We start from the raw sequence: 17,853 nt of genomic DNA on the forward strand, positions 1-17,853 counted from the left end.
CACAGAGGGCATCTTTACATTTTCCTGCATCAACTGTACTTAGTAAACAATGTACAAACACACGATAATATCAATACACGTAGAAACAGGTACTTAATAAGCAACACTATACATATTAGTTAAATTAAACGTTCTCGAACTAAAACTGGCAGATAAACACATGTTATCTAGTTAGGATAGATAGTACACAGCACATATAGTATAGTACAGTATTCACTATCCGACCGCCAGATAAGACGCTTGGTAATTCGCCTTCAGTGTCATGAATATAACCCTGGGTCTGGTTGATGTACCCGTTCTGATGTGTGGTTTTAGGAATTCGCGCATCATTATTCGCCCAGTTAGCGATTTACTTTTGCTTTATTGGAGATACACAAATCATCGACTTACTCCATGCAAAAGTAGCTAGCACATCGAGCCTCGTTTTCAAATCCAACATGGGCGCTGTATGGAATGAATACACCTTTACCAACGAGCTGATTTATTTAAAATCTGCCACTCTTAAAGATGGCTTCCTCTTCCTTCAAGAAGTGCTGGTTTGCCCTTTGCCAACATGACCGCCACAGTACCTCTTGTTATGAACAGCATGTTCTTCATTGGCGAGGCGCGCCCTCTGTAATGGGAGGCTGAACCGTTCGATCATAGAACCGTTCAAGATATTCCTGTATGATGGATTGTAATCGTGTTTAATAGGAACTTGAAAAAGTTTAAACTTCTTTTTTTTTCTGCTCTAGGAGAGTGCGTTTGAACTTGTTTGTTCAAGTCATGGAATTAAAGAATTAACCATGACTAGCAACCAACAAAAGAAAATAAAAAAGTTTGTGACCTCCAAGTCAGCAGGGGTCTCTGCAGTCTATAAAGCGAGGACACGTACAAGCCGAGCTACCCTCTGTTACTTGGAAGTTGTTCTTTGCAAACAGTAGTCACTTCATGTACATGTGCGTTTGCATAGTGTGGGACATACGGGCTGGTTTACAGTTTGTTTTTAGATAGATACATTTTTATTCGTAAAACCGTCGTTTACACCAGGGGACACAGACATGAAATTTGCATATAAAGTAAGTTATTTACTACTACCTGTTGGTATCTTATTTTTTGTTTTATTTTGTTTTTAAGATATTTACGTGGTGACAAATAAAAGTTTGTATTCTGGTATTATTAGGAGGGGGGGTGGGGAGCTGATACTTGTCGCAGTAGCTGACAGGGAACCTTAAACCAGTGAAGATATATTACCGGGGGGGACAAAAAAAAAAAAAAAAAAATACCACAATAAAAAGTTGTTTAGGTTTTTAGCAATTTTCAAGGGTCACGTAAGAACACAAGATTCTGTATCGGCAGGTCTAAAGTGGAAAACTCCATCACACAATGTAGCATATCAGTTCGGGTCAGTGTTGGATCGATAAGACACAAATATAGTAATGCATCAGTTTTTAATTTGCGCAGTTAACGTATATTTTACGCTTGTTTGAATTTGTTGGTGATTTTGAGTACTCAATGGCAATATTGCAGCAGAATTATATTCATGATTTCATAATTTATGATTTTGATCAAATATGCCCAGATAGCACAGCGATTCTGGCCCAGTACTGGCCCGATTACGGTTGTGATTCTGGCGAGATGACGGCTGCTGGAATCGGCCTGATGTCAAACCTCAATCGGGCCAGACCCGGCCCGATTCTTCTGGCCATTGCTAGTAATGTAACCTTGAATTCTACATTTTAATACTAAAAATGTCTGTGTTAGGGCATGCAGACCCCACGTTTGATGCTGTGAAACCCGTTTAAACTGACACCTGCATACACGAGTACATGTAGTCTAAAAGTCAAACTCCACAAACCAACAATTATGCAAAGTGATTAATTATTTGAGTTCGTAAAGTACAATATACTATACCGTAAAACTTCAAATAATCGCCTGTCTCCACAATAGGCGCCGGGTCTGCTAGCTAATATTGTAAATAAACGCTGGGTCTCTCTCATTGCCATGACGCTGAATCCTAAAATGAGGAGCTTGAGCATAGTGAACTGCTGTGACAGCGGTGAAAGTGACTCTCGGGATTAATAAATAATAGTAATAGAAAACTTAATTTAAGGTAGGCCTACATGTAATGCAGATTTGTTTAATGCAGTTATTACATTATTAAAAGTTTCTCAATGACTGCATCCAGCAAATAATCGCCTGTCGTGCTGGCAAATATCGTAAGTAAACGCCAGAGTCGTTTAATTTAAGTTTTACGATATGTTTTGTATGCTTAAGACTACTGTTACAAGCAGTAACTTGCTAAATACAAATAGCACAGGGCATGGTGACCAAGGGGTTTGGTGAAATTATCTCAATTTACAATTGGACCTTAAAAAAAAAAAATTGCTTTGAAACTACAAACTTTCAACTTTATGCTTAAACATTGGATTCACACTGCTTAGACAGCGTATCTATAAAATGTTATTTATTTTATTTCACAGTAATAAAAAAAAAAACATTTTTTTTAAAAGAAACACATTATATTTATTCATTACATTGCAGAAAGACAAAATAAAAGTTGTTGAATTAAAAAAGAAATAGAAAACTTCCATAACTTCCAGTTCCATCACAGGAGGAGATGGAATGCGAATCCAGGACCATCTTTTAGTAATAGCTTCAGTTTCACCTGATGCTTATGATGTTAGAGTTTCGTCTGACAGTAACTGCAAAATTGTACAGAAAACAGAATTATTTAAAAATGAAATTCATATGTATATAATACATAGCTAGTGATGTTCCTCTAGAGCAGGTCCTCAATCCTGGTCCTGGATGGCCGAATTCCAGCAGAGTTTTCAGCTCTCTTTAAATTACTAGTACCTCAGAACTGGGAAGAGTATTTAAAATGGTTCAGTTAACACAATTAGCTGTCTAGACTATGCATTTAAACCGCATTATTTCCCTTTAAGATGGTTTAAAGTGCTAAATACGATTCACATCCACACTATAGAACGTTTAATACCATACTCGAGAACCAGACTCGAGACTTAATTAGGTCACATCAAGTAGTCGCTTTGTCAGAAGTGTGGACGCTGTAATACCAACCTACTGTATTCAGTCCCATTGCTCTGTAACTATTTTTGACACATTAGTCCCGACTAAAGAAAAGGTATTACAGTGTGGACGCACTGTGCTGGAATAATTAAAGTTTTTGAGTATGTTTCTCAAGATTGGTTATGTAGTCTGGACAATTACACATAGTTTAGTGATCAGATTGAATGAAAATCTGAAAGGCCTGTGGCCAGGAGTGGGGACCCCTGCTCTGGTGGATTGCAATTGATCGTTGAACCCTAAAAACTAAAAACACATGCAAAAATGTTATTGCTGTTCATTACTTTGTTAATCACTTAATTTAAATATTAACTCACATTTACAGTCTATTTTACAAATGCTAATATCCATGTATTAAAATTCATAGGAATTAAATTATAAATGTTCCCATGTCATGGTTCTGTGACATTTTATGAACAACTAACCTAACAGTATCCATTGCGTACTAGCTGTTATTCTCAGTTTCAGCATTTAGTACAAGTGAAACAATACTTAAAATTTGGCCAAAGGTTGTCACGTCACATCAGCATTACTCCAATGTTTCTTTTAACTGTATTTCGTAAATATATATATGTGTGTGTGTGTATATATATATATATATATATATATATATATATATTATATATATATATATATATATATGTGTATGTGTGTGTGTGTATATATATATATATATATATATATATATATATATATATATATATATATATATATATATATATATAATTAAAAACAAACTTGCCAAAAACCACTTCTTTTAAAATATTGTCTTTAAAGGTCCTTTTGCCATTGACACCTGTCCAGTTAATTTGTTTTGCAAGGTTATTTGTTAATGCCTTAGCTAGCACTCTCCACACCGTTTCTTTGATTTCTACACCTCCCAACATGCTCCGGTGAGAAATCTAAAAAACAGAATGCTTTAATTATCACAGATGTACTGGAAATCAGACACCTGTTAAAATTTGCAAAGGCTGATTTGTTTTGCAACAGTCATTATTTCATTTTTATAAGAGTCATATTTTAAACAGTAATAACATTCATAACAAAGTAAGTCACACAAAAACAGAATTTTATTGTGTTTTGAAATTTAAAAAGGATGAATTACCAAGCTGTTTTTCAGGACACTGTCTGCCCTGAGCTGTTCTTCCAGCTCTAAAAGGGAAGTAACGTCAGCAATTGGGAGCTGAAATTCAGGTGACTCAGTTTTCGATTTTGAAAACAAGTGGTTTACAGTTTAATTCAGAATTAAAGAATGCTGCCGTTGCTGCTCCTTAATTGTCTCCAAATTATCTCTTTTTCTACCTCTGAAAAACAAAAACAAATTAATTTAAATGTATTTTACTGTAATTGATATGCAGCTGCTACAAATGGGATTTATGTCGAGTTTGGCGTTAACCTAGCATTCTGCAGCAGCAATCAAATTTGCACTCTGACAACTATATACTACATCGGAGTCTTAGCTGTCATTCAGCTCAGGATGGCACTTCCCCTTGGCTCATGTTGAGGACAGGCGGGATAACGTTCAGAGGACATCCCAGGGTCACTTTGTTGGGGATGCCAGAAGATGCGGTGGTAAAGTGTTATCATCTCACTTCTCAGATCCCCGTAGACCCAATACCTAAATTGAGAATCAGCTAGACCCAAGCTCTCCATCAACCTATAGGGACAGCTATCCCTTCACTTCATTTCAGGCCACAGAATATCTCCACCTGTTCCTGATGATGCTTGTGCTGCTTACACAGCGTCTTTTAAAAATGTTTTTATTTTAATGTTTAAGCGTTTAAACTATATATTTAAAAGTTTAAAGGTTTTTATTAAATTAAATGTAATCTAGCACCCCTAGTGTCCAGTTGGGTTATTACTTGTTTAATTTATTAAACTTTTTAACCCATATGAAAACCCGTCATCCTCGGCAAATAAATCCTGCAGGGTGGAGTAGCCCCAAATTACCTTTTTTACAGAGATAGGCAAACTTGGCTCTTCCAGCCCATTTTGTAGGACCGTACTGAAGATCAATTTAATAAGGACCTTGGAACAAAGTCTTTGGAAGAACTCAGGTTGCCTAACCCTGCCTAATTAATTTTTTAGGCAACACAGCTACAAAGCAGATAGCAGGACTTTTGCACCTACAGTCAGATGTAAAATGTTCATGTTGTAAGCAATTTTTATTGGAAATGAAATTCCTAATTTGTCTTTTTTTTTTTTTTTCAGTTTTCAAATTTGCTCGGGACAGTGTATCGTCATGGCAACCTTAATTTTTCTCATGATGGAAATTCAGTGATTAGTCCAGTTGGAAACAGAATTTCGATCTTTGACCTCAAAAAGTAAGTGAAGTCAGCTTTCTCTTTGAAGCATGATTTTTAAACGTGTTTCATTAAAACCTAAAAGTTGCACTTGCAATAGTTCTTAAGTTGAAGACAAGTTGTGTGTGACATTTTAGTATTGCATCAGTAATTGTTTGTAAAATACAGAATATATGATGCTGCATGTATAGCTATATTTATCTTGTCCTACTTGTCCTGCTTGTTTAATTTAGTTTTTCGATAACTAATAGAGCTGTTTTGTGATTATTGCTTTGCTGTTTCATACACAGCAACAAGTCTGAGACATTGCCAGTGGCTACAACCAAGAATATCACTTGTGTCGGGCTCTCCCCTGATGAAAACCTGGCCATCCTGATCGATGAAGGTGAGGTCACCAGACATGATGAAATAGAAAAAAAAATACAGAAAGACACTGGAACAGTTTTTGACAGAATGTAGTTAATAACCAGTCTTAATACTAATGTGCAGATTTGTCACCACGTGGCATGTATATAACGTTTTATATTGTAGATTGGGATTCTCCATTGTTTGCTTATTGGTAAAAGTGGGTCATGTATTCTCCAGGATTATTTTATTTTATTCTAACACATCACAGTTTCACATAATTGTGTGATAACTTCTAAAAACAAGATTTTGTTTTCTTTTTAGTAAAACAAAAGCAATCATGTGATATTTTGTAAATTTGGGCATATTTATGCAGGGCTCGAAATTAACAACGGCCATGCGGCAATTGAAAATTTCTGTTTAGCTTAGTTATTTATCATCCTCAAAGACTTAATTGTCTGAATTTGGTGAACTTTTAGTGACACTTGCTGTTAGCTGTGATAAGATTGTGGTGTTGGTGAATTTAATGTATGTTGATGTAAAACGACATCCCCTTGGAAGATAACTTCTTATATTGCTTGAGTCCCTTGGTTTCACTCAACATGTTACTGGCCATACTCATATTCATGGCCATACTCTAGATTTAGTTATCTCTGGTGGCCTAAACATTCAGAACTTGACCATCATTTCAGATGGTTTCAGATCACGCTATTATTTCTGAAGCATTAATACCCGGTTCTATAAAACTTCTGGCTCGATGCATTAAAACTCGATCTCCAAGTCAGTCAGCTAATGACAAGTTCGTGGAAGCATTGTGTGCTTCATCTTTTACTCAGTCAGGATTGGTTGAAGAACTGGTGGAAAATTAGAATGATGTTGTACAAGCATCTTGGGAACTATTGCACTTTATAAAATTAAGAAAGTGGGTATAAAAAGATTCTCCCCATGGTTTAATGACACAACACATATGAACAAACATGTGTTGTAAACTAGAATGTCGATGGAGAGCTACTAACTTCAGGTCCATTATTTAATTTGAAAAGATGATATCTTAGGGCTGTATTCGATGGTTTTTTTGCTAGCCAGAAATTCAAATGTATTTCTAATCCTTCAAAGGTTCGTCATGCAGCATTCATGTAATGTTTTTTTTCTTTTAACAAAAACTGTTTGAATACTATATAAATTTCACTTGCATGCAAAATTCGATGTTTTGATTTGTATAATGCATACTACTAAAATAAAACTTGTTGTATTAAAATGTACTACCAAATTGCTAAACGTAGGAACTATATATGGCGCCGCTAACTTGCATTCTTGCACTAGGATGGGGGCTACCTGTATCGGTTTTAGTGCTTCTGTAAAATATGTACTGAGTACCTAGTGTACAAGGCATTGTAAGAGAATGCTATGGTAGTTTAAGTATAAAACACTAACTCTAAGAATTTTAATTTCTTAAACTGAGCATCCCCACCTCCCCCAGAGTCAGAACTTTAATTTCTTCATTAGTCCTCGCGACAACAAAGTGTTGTACAGCGTAAGCTGTATTGAAAAAAAATTCTCAAAGCCTCTGCTGTTTGGGATTTTTTTTGTTAAATGTGCATAGGAACAAAAACAACTATTTGAGTGCAAACTGTTAAGAGTTCGCATATACTTCTTTTATTGCTCTGTGCACTCTCTTAAACTCAGGGGAGACGTTTAAGGAGGACAGAGATGTGCTTATCCCTTAGACTAGCCATGTAAAAAGCTAAAACGCCCACCACTAAATCCTAAAACGCCCAATATATCACTCCCCACAGCTAAAATATAAATCCTGTACCTTATAGCAATACATCATTATAAATGAGATGAGTTCAAAATTGTTCTTAATTGACTGAGGTTCTATGTCAGCTTTTATAGTCTTTTCTCTGTTTCATGTCAAAGACCCAATTAAATCAAATTATTTGGTTTGTTTTACAACCCTTATCTTTTAAGTGCACAATATATTTAAAAAGTACCAGTGACTCCCTTTTCAGAATGTAATTCAATGTGAGCTCATGGTTCACTATCTTCCACCCCTCATTTCCCTAAAAATTAGGTGAACTGGAGTTCACAGGGTCCTTGCTGTGTGTGTGTGTATCTCTCTCTCTCTCTCTCTCTCTCTCTCTCTCTCTCTCTCTCTCTCTCTGTATCTATATATATATATATATATATATTTTGTGCAAATATATAATAGAATAAAAATCATTGATTTGCAGAATCCTGCATAAAAGATTAATTCTCAAACTGAACATAGCTGGGATTTAAGGATGAACACATGTACATGGATTAGGGAGTGGTTAACATGTAGAAAAACAGAAAGTACTGATTAGAGGAAAAACCTCAGAATGGAGTGTGGTAACCAGTGGAGTACCACAGGGATCAGTATTAGGTCCTCTGCCATTCCTAATCTACATTAATGATTTAGATTCTGATATAGTAAGCAAACTTGTTAAATTTGCAGACGACACAAAAATAGGAGGAGTGGCAAACACTGTTGCAGCAGCAAAGGTCATTCAAAATGATCTAGAAAAAATTCAGAACTGGGTAGACACATCGCAAATTATATTTAGTAGAGAAGTGTAAGGTACTGTACGCAGGAAATAAAAATGTGCATTATAAATATAATATGGGAGACACTGAAATTGAAGAAGGAATCTATGAAAAAGACCTAGGAGTTATTGTTGACTCAGAAATGTCTTCATCTAGACAATGTGGGGAAGCTATAAAAAAAGGCCAACAAGATGCTCGGATACATTGTGAAAAGTGTTGAATTTAAATCAAGGGAAGTAATGTTAAAACTGTACAATGCATTAGTAAGACCTCATCTAGAATATTGTGTTCAGTTCTGGTCACCTCGCTACAAAAAGGATATTGCTGCTCTAGAAAGAGTGCAAAGAAGAGTGACCAGAATTATTCATGGTTTAAAAGGCATGTCATATGCAGACAGGCTAAAAGAATTGAATCTGTTCAGTCTTGAACAAAGAAGACTATGCGACGACCTAATTCAAGCATTCAAAATTCTAAAAGGTATTGACAATGTCGACCCCCAAGGGACTTTTTCAACCTGAAAAAAGAAACGACGACCAGGGTCACAAATGGAGATTTGACAAAGGGGCATTCAGAACAGAAAATAGGAGGCACTTTTTTACACCGAGAATTGTGCTACAATAAGCTACTAACAACCAAACGAGCAAGATGGGCCGAATGGCCTCCTCTCGTTTGTAAACTTTCTTAATGTTCATACTTGAGGCATGCCATTCCATCAGGATTACTGCTAGTTGGGCAGTCCTTCATTCTTCAGCAAGATAATGACCCGAAACACACCTCAAAGTTGTGCAAGAACTATCTGGCGAAGAAGGAAAGTGAAGGACAACTCAATCTAATGACCTGGCCTGCCCAGTCTCCAGACTTCAATCCCATAGAACTTGTATGGGATGAACTGGACAGAAGAGTCAAAGCAAAGCTACCAACAAGTGCCCTACATCTCTGAGAATTGCTGCAGAAGAGCTGGGAAGACATGTCGAGTGATTTCCTGCTGAAACTTGTTAACAGAGTGCCTTGTGTTTGTGAGGCTGTTATTAAGGCAAAGGGTGGCTATTTTGAGGAATCCAAGATTTAGAGACCATTTTTAATTTTCTTGAGCATTGCTTTGATACTCCTTTTGTTTTGTATATTGTAGCATGTGTTTTCATTTAAGTATTTAAAGAAACGACGTAAAACATTGTCAGTTATGAAAAAAAAACCTAGTTTCTAGCAAGTGTACTCAAACTTTTGACTGGTACTATACATGTATGTGTGTATATATGTGTGTGTGTGTTTGCATGCATGCACGTATATGTTTTTGGTCAAAACCATTTGAATAGTAAGCAGAAAAAATGTCTGTTCTCAATAATTTAAACAACATGGAATCGTCCTTTTGGCTCTGTTGCAATAAGCTGTTAGTGAGATTCCTTTCATACTTATTACATTTTTCATTCTTTTGAAATGTATGAAAGTGTATTTCATCGCTTGTTTTATTCTAGTGCAGTTCTAAATTTCTTGGAGTGAAGAATTTCACTGCTTGAAAAGGGGAAACTATCTGTACAAATGAACATTTGATTGCGAGATAAGTGTCTGGTACTTGACCGGCATTACAAAACTGACTGATTAGCTTTCAACACTGTCTTATGACTGCAGTATATAATTGCATATCAAAATAAATCACAAGACAAATGCATAATGGTTTCTGATAAATTGTCAACATATACAAATTATACATGTATTTATTTCTCTTTCGCTGTATTGTTTGTACCTAATATAAATATCAGCGGCGATTACAAATTTAAAATGACAACTCTGGTGAGAGTTTGTCACGTCTATGTAAACTGGGAATTAAACTTAACACCTGTTATTAAAAATAGGTAATATGTCGTTTATAAACTGTTATTACACTTTAAACACAAATATAATTGAACATAAAAACAAGTTTGCGTGACAAATGGTAAATTATTTCTGCTTATGTCATAACCCATATACAAAATAATGCATGTATTGTATTTATTTCTCTTTCGCTTGTACTTGCAAGTACATGTACGAAGAAAACCTATAATATGAAGTAGCCAGTGATTAAATGTAAACTACTTAACTAATTATTTTGGGTAATGAAAAATATAAGAACATAAGAAGAGAACATAAGAAAGTTTACAAACGAGAGGAGGCCATTCGGCCCATCTTGCTCGTTTGGTTGTTAGTAGCTTATTGATCCCAAAATCTCATCAAGCAGCTTCTTGAAGGATCCCAGGGTGTCAGCTTCAACAACATTACTGGGGAGTTGATTCCAGACCCTCACAATTCTCTGTGTAAAAAAGTGTCTCCTATTTTCTGTTCTGAATGCCCCTTTTTCTAAACTCCATTTGTGACCCCTGGTCCTTGTTTCTTTTTTCAGGCTGAAAAAGTCCCTTGGGTCGACACTGTCAATACCTTTTAGAATTTTGAATGCTTGAATTAGGTCGCCACGTAGTCTTCTTTGTTCAAGACTGAACAGATTCAATTTTTTTAGCCTGTCTGCATATGACATGCCTTTTAAGCCAGGAATAATTCTGGTCGCTCTTCTTTGCACTCTTTCTAGAGCAGCAATATCTTTTTTATAGCGAGGTGACCAGAACTGAACACAATATTCAAGATGAGGTCTTACTAGTGCATTGTACAGTTTTAACATTACTTCCCTTGATTTAAATTCAACACTTTTCACAATGTATCCGAGCATCTTGTTAGCCTTTTTTACAGCTTCCCCACATTGTCTAGATGAAGACATTTCTGAGTCAACAAAAACTCCTAGGTCTTTTTCATAGATTCCTTCTCCAATTTCAATATCTCCCATATGATATTTATAATGTACATTTTTATTTCCTGCGTGCAGTACCTTACACTTTTCTCTATTAAATGTCATTTGCCATGTGTCTGCCCAGTTCTGAATCTTGTCTAGATCATTTTGAATGACCTTTGCTGCTGCAACAGTGTTTGCCACTCCTCCTACTTTTGTGTCGTCTGCAAATTTAACAAGTTTGCTTACTATACCAGAATCTAAATCATTAATGTAGATTAGGAATAGCAGAGGACCTAATACTGATCCCTGTGGTACACCGCTGGTTACCACACTCCATTCTGAGGTTTTTCCTCTAATCAGTACTTTCTGTTTTTCTACATGTTAACCACTCCCTAATCCATGTACATGTGTTTCCTTGAATCCCTACTGCGTTCAGTTTGAGAATTAATCTTTTGTGCGGGACTTTGTCAAAAGCTTTCTGGAAATCTAAATAAACCATGTCATATGCTTTGCAATTATCCATTATCGATGTTGCATCCTCAAAAAAATCAAGCAAGTTAGTTAGGCACGATCTCCCTTTCCTAAAACCATGTTGACTGTCTCCCAGGACCCTGTTACCATATAGGTAATTTTCCATTTTGGATCTTATTATAGTTTCCATAAGTTTGCATATAATAGAAGTCAGGCTTACTGGTCTGTAGTTACCTGGTTCAGTTTTGTTTCCCTTTTTGTGGATCGGTATTACGTTTGCAATTTTCCAGTCTGTCGGTACCACCCCTGTGTCAAGAGACTGCTGCATGATCTTGGTTAGCGGTTTGTAAATTACTTCTTTCATTTCTTTGAGTACTACTGGGAGGATCTCATCCGGCCCAGGGGATTTGTTTATTTTAAGAGCTCCTAGTCCCTTTAACACTTCTGCCTCAGTTATGCTAAAGTTATTTAAAACTGGATAGGAACTGGATGACATGTGGGGCATGTTGTCAGTATCTTCCTTTGTAAAAACTTGTGAAAAGTAATCATTTAACATATTTGCTATTTTTTTTTTTCTTCCTCTACGATTTTGCCATTTGTATCTCTTAAACATTTAATCTCCTCTTTGAATGTTCTCTTGCTGTTGTAATATTGGAAAAACATTTTGGAATTGGTTTTAGCTCCCTTAGCAATGTTCATTTCTATTTCTCTCTTGGCCTTTCTAACTTCCTTTTTGACTTGCGTTTGCAGTTCTGTGTACTCTTTCTGCGTACTTTCTTTTTGGTCCTTTTTTAATGTTCTGTAAAGTGCCTTTTTTCGCTGAATATTTTTTTTTAATTGATCTATTAAACCATTTTGGCAATTTAGTTTTACATTTAGATTTGTCTACTTTAGGGATATAATTGTTTTGCGCCTCTAGTACTACATTTTTGAAGAATAACCATCCTTCTTCTGTGGGTGTTTTCTCTATTTTACTCCAATCTACTTCTGTTAGTCTCTGTTTCATACCTTCATAGTTTGCTTTTCTAAAATTGTAAACCTTAGCTTTAGTCATTTCTTTTGGGGATTTAAAAAACACTTCAAATGAGACCATGTTGTGGTCTGAGTTTGCCAGTGGTTCTCTGTCCTCTGTTTTAGTTATTCTATCTTCGTTATTTGAAAAGACTAAATCAAGGCATGCCTCCCCTCTAGTGGGTGCCTTCACAAATTGTGTTAGGAAGCAGTCATTTGTCATTTCCACCATTTCTATTTCATCCTTCGCGCTACCCACCGGGTTTTCCCATTTTATTTGGGGGAAGTTGAAATCCCCCATTAGTATGGCTTCTCCTTTGCTACACACATTTCTAATGTCATTGTATAACAGATTATTTTGCTCACCGTCTGAATCTGGCGGTCTATAGCATGCTCCTATTATTATGCCTTTTGAATTTTTGTCCGTTATTCTGACCCATATTGATTCGGTTTTATTTTCTTTGTCCAGGTTTAACACCTGGGCTTCAAGACTGTTTCTTATGTATAGCGCTACCCCTCCTCCTCTTCTGTCCTGCCTGTCTTTCCTATACAGTGTATACCCACAAATATTATATTCGTCCCCATCACTCTCAGACAACCAAGTTTCTGTAACACCTATCACATCATAGTTACTTGTTAGTGCAGTAGCTTCAAGTTCTAGAATTTTGTTTCTGATACTTCTAGCATTTAGATAAATACATTTAATGGTTGTCTTACCTGAGTTGTTGTTCTTGTTTTGATGCGGTCTCCCTTCTGTTTTTTTGTTGATTTCTCCCCCCTTCCTTTCTAGTTTAAATGCTTCCGAACCTGCTCGAGGATCTTTTCTCCGAGTAGACTGGTTCCCTTGTTATTTAAATGCAGTCCATCCCGTCTATACAGATAGTCCTTGTTGTAGAATGTGGTCCAATGATCAAGATAGGTGAAGCCTTCCCGTGTGCACCACGTCTTCAGCCATTCGTTTTGATTAATTATTTCCAGCTGTCCATATGGTCCTTTGCAAGGTGCCGGTAGTATACCAGAAAATACCACAGTTTTGGTTTTCTCTTTTAATTTCCTTCCTAGCTCTCTGAATTTGTTTTGCAGGGATTTTGGTCTGTCTCTTCCAATGTTGTTTGTACCGATGTGGACGACTACTACCGGGTCGTCTCCTGTTCGTTCTAGGAGCCTGTCCATGTTCTCAGTGATGTGCTTGACCGAGGCTCCCGGAAGGCAGCACACTGTTGTAGTAAGGGGGTCCAAACTGCGAATTGAACTTGCTGTGTTTCTCAATATGGAGTCCCCAACAATCATGACCTCCCTTCTTTTTGCTGTCTGGTCACCACTGTCAATAGGGTCCTGGATGTTGTTCCTTTCATTCTCTTGTTGTTGGTTCTGCTCATCAAAATTCTGAAGTGACTCAAATCTGTTGGTTGTTTTGATTTCTGGTGGTTGTGTTTGACGAAGTTTCTTTTTTTCCCTGCTTCTGCCTACCTGAACCCAGCTGTTCTGACCTTCTATCTCCCTGGTGGCTTTCAGTCTGTTAGGGGTGATGCAGACTTCCATGAATTGTGGGTGTGCCAGTTCCTCAAGATCCTGTTGCTGTCTCACTTCTTCCAGCTCCATTTCTAGCATACCTACTAGTTTATGCAAATCCTGGATCGTGCTGCACTTTACGCACACTTGGTTTAGCTCCGCTGGGTTTTCTCGGATTTCCCACATCAAGCAGGTGTCACAGATTACTGGCTTGAAGACCATGTTGAGGTTTTTTTTTTTTTTTTTTTGGAGTTTAGTTTCTTCTGCAGCCGTCAGCCTGCTTTCAAACTGCTTCGAAACTGCTCTGTACTTTTCCACGCCTGTACTTCTCCCACTCGCTGTCGCTCCTTCCACTCGCTGTCGAGTTTGACACTGGGACGGGTTTTATTCTCAGTCGATGTTGTGCTTCATTGGTGCACTATGTGTTTGTGCCTGTAGTAGTTATGTTATGGTATCAATTCCATGGCGGGGTTAAATAACGTTAATGACAAGTGTTTTTTTCAAGCGAGTTTGTTCTGTATTTTAAAATGGCATCTCTAAAGAAAGGAAGCTACGTTTGGAAGTGTTTTGAGGAACCTGACGAGAAAACCGTGGTATGTAAATCATTATGCCGAACAAAATTGCCGTACCACAGACAGCTGTCATCAACTTCAAACTTCGTGGGATTATAGAACTGTACAGTTGCTTGGATCTTCTTTGTATCATTCCTGATGGCAGCGGAAGGATGAAACATGCTCAGCAATTTTTCTTGGTTTGCAAGTGTAGACTGTTAGAGTGCAGTCCTTCTGCTTCCACAAGTTGATACACGGCCCATCGATTGTCCTCTCTCTAAGGTAGGTAATTTCTCCTTCCCCAGGTGCTAACAAATTTAACTTGAGTATGCAGCTGTGGCTGTGTTTTGTCGCTTTCCCAAAATTTCTGCAACTTCATCATCACTTTCACTGTCACTATCAGTAACCTTGTTCTGATCACAGTACATTTCATCACTGTCTCTTGGTCTGACGCATTTTCGTGTCCAGATTAGTCTTCCAATAACTCCTGAAAGTACTGCAGTCCTACGTTGTGTTTGTCTATTCATTTTCACTACACAATAATTTAATTTTACAGTTGATAAATAAATCACTTGTCTGAAAAAGTATCCTGTTGTAGCTATTCAAAATAAACGCAAAGCTTTCAGGTTCAGCAGCTCGATCACACTCACTACAAACCCACCGTTTTTACTATGACGGTCAAAATGGCAGCTCCGGTAGTTCTAGCTGTAATGTATTATATCTCCATAGGTTTCTGCATCCCTGGGTCTGCTGATGCTTTGAGATGTTTAATACATATATTTAGGAAGTGACAAAAAAGCACAGGTGCCTAGCTGCCAAAGTGGAGAAAAATGCATTTAAAAACCATGATCAGTCAAAAAGACTGCTCTGGTATTTCTTGTGTTAATCCTTCAAGACTTTTTATGGGCTTCTGTGACGGGGCACACCCAAACCCTGTGCATATTATGTTTTGTATTTGTTGTATTATTAAAAACCGTGTTGTTTAATTTGTATAAAGCATGCTGTTTTGTTGTTTTTGCAGCATGGATGGGGTTAAACTTCCCCATCCATGCAGACTCTGTTCAGAATGTGACTGTCTCCAGATTGCTTGATTCATTGTTAATTTGGAGACGATCACTTGTATATAAGCCACCGCTTTGGCTGATTGGAGAGAGTGTGTTCAGAATCGGAACAAGGGTTGGGAGGTAGAGCTTATTAAATATAAGCAATTACTACGCATGTGGGTTATACCCCAGCACGATACTTGTTTGTCTGTTTTTGCCAACGTGCCATTTTATTTTGAATAAGTCTTCTATTTTGTTTAACCCTTTTTATTTTACAATAAACTGTGCATTTATTCATATCCCAGAACTGTCTGTGTCCACTGTCTTCCGGGTTCTGATGTCACCACCAGCCATCCATGTTGTATATGGTGTGCTGTGTGGGAGCAACTAGTGGTCTCCCTCTTGTGGTGGAGGTGGGAGCTGCAAATAGTCTCCCACTAGCGGTGCATGCGAGAGCATCAGTTAATCCTCCCATTGCGGCGGAGGCGGGAGCAACAAGTAGTTCTCTTCTGTCGCCGGGGACAGTGGGGCAGCTCTCCCTCTTGCGCCATGGAACTGGCGCTCCTTATGGAGGAGGGGGCAGAAGTGGCCCGACTCTCCGTAGGCAGTGCACATGTTTAAGGCCTCGAGAGCTCTGAGGTAGGCCTCCCAGCTGCCTTCCGGTCATCTCTTCTGTTTCTCTCCGGGGTGGGGTAGTTAATGGAGTGGCACCCCTCCCTGCAGGAAGGGCACCAGCTCTTGGCCTCAATCAGGTGAAAGTAGCTGATCCAGCGGACCCCTGCTATGCCTGTTGCGCCAGTTCCACCTCCAGCCAGGGACGGGTTGGTCGGGTGCATGTGCCTCACCTTTTAGGCAGGTGAAAAATGGCATACGTGGCGGCACTTATGACCAGCCCCGTGCTGCTGTTGCCCCACCTTCTTTTGGCTCTTTCTTCTCGTCTTACAATCCCTTTTGGTTTTTTTCCTTCAAAAAAAAAAAAAAAAAAAAACACCTTCAAAAAGAATATTCTTGGGGGGGGGGGAAATAAACTGCACCCGCAGTATCTCTGGCTTGACACGTCGAGGCGTTGTTTAATCCCACACAGGACACCAAATGCGACACGAATGGCTTGTCGTGGTCAGACCCGGAAGACAATGGACACAGACAACAGTGCTGGGATATGAAGAAATGCACTTTTATACACCTACCAAGATTCTTAACTGCAGTAGAACCACGTATCTGTCAGTGTGATGTGCTCTGACGTGTAGTTATGTAATTTATTCTTTTTTTACAAGTTGATATCAGATTATTAATTTGTATGTTTCATGTTTTGAGTCTGTAAATCAGAAAAACATTAATTATGTAAAATTCCATCTTTTTGTTGATTTGTATTACAGATGGAGCGGCTGTCCTCGTGAGCCTAATTACCAGGGCTGTTCTCCATCACTTCAATTTCCACAAACCTGTGCAGTGTGTCCGCTTCTCTCCTGATGGCAGGTAAGCTGATCTCCCTTTCTATGTGCTTATGGGGCCTGAAGCCGCTTCGGCTGGATTACCCTTTAAACAAACTTAAGAAAGTTTACAAACAAGAGGAGGCCATTCGGCCCATCTTGCTCGTTTGGTTGTTAGTAGCTTATTGATACCAGAATCTCATCAAGCAGCTTCTTGAAGGATCCCAGGGTGTCAGCTTCAATAACATTACTGGGGAGTTGATTCCAGACCCTCACAATTCTCTGTGTAAAAACGTGCCTTCTATTTTCTGTTCTGAATGCCCCTTTGTCTAATCTCCATTTGTGACTCCTGGTCCTTGTTTCTTTTTTCAGGCTGAAAAAGTCCCTTGGGTCGACACTGTCAATACCTTTTAGAATTTTGAATGCTTGAATTAGGTCGCCACGTAGTCTTCTTTGTTCAAGACTGAACAGATTCAGATGTATCTGAGCATCTTGTTGGCTTTTTTTATAGCTTCCCCACATTATCTAAATGAAGACATTTGAGTCAACAAAAACTCCTAGGTCTTTTTCATAGATTCCTTTTCCAATTTCAGTATCTCCCATATGATATTTATAATGTACATTTTTATTTCTTGCGTGCAGTACCTTACACTTTTTTCTATTAAATGTAATTTGCCATGTGTCTGCCCAGTTCCGAATCTTGTCTAGATCATTTTGATTGACCTTTGCGCTGCAACAGTGTTTGCCACTCCTCCTATTTTTGTGTCGTCTGCAAATTGAACAAGTTTGCTTACT

General features: G+C 37.9%; 1 protein-coding gene across 2 annotated transcripts in view; it reads left to right on the forward strand.

Annotated features, from left to right (window-relative positions):
• Positions 1–912: 912 nt before the first annotated feature.
• LOC121327813 (periodic tryptophan protein 2 homolog) overlaps positions 913–17,853 on the forward strand; it is a 107,775-nt gene continuing 90,834 nt past the window's right edge. For both annotated transcript variants that reach the window (XM_041272021.1, XM_041272023.1), the window contains exons 1-4: positions 913–1,058; positions 5,281–5,393; positions 5,663–5,757; positions 17,005–17,104. In XM_041272021.1, coding sequence (XP_041127955.1) covers positions 1,041–1,058; positions 5,281–5,393; positions 5,663–5,757; positions 17,005–17,104 — 326 coding nt within the window. In that variant the 5' untranslated portion in view covers positions 913–1,040. The remainder of the gene's footprint in view (positions 1,059–5,280; positions 5,394–5,662; positions 5,758–17,004; positions 17,105–17,853) is intronic.

Source organism: Polyodon spathula, chromosome 15 (genome assembly GCF_017654505.1).
Source record: "Polyodon spathula isolate WHYD16114869_AA chromosome 15, ASM1765450v1, whole genome shotgun sequence".
Lineage (NCBI taxonomy): Eukaryota > Metazoa > Chordata > Actinopteri > Acipenseriformes > Polyodontidae > Polyodon > Polyodon spathula.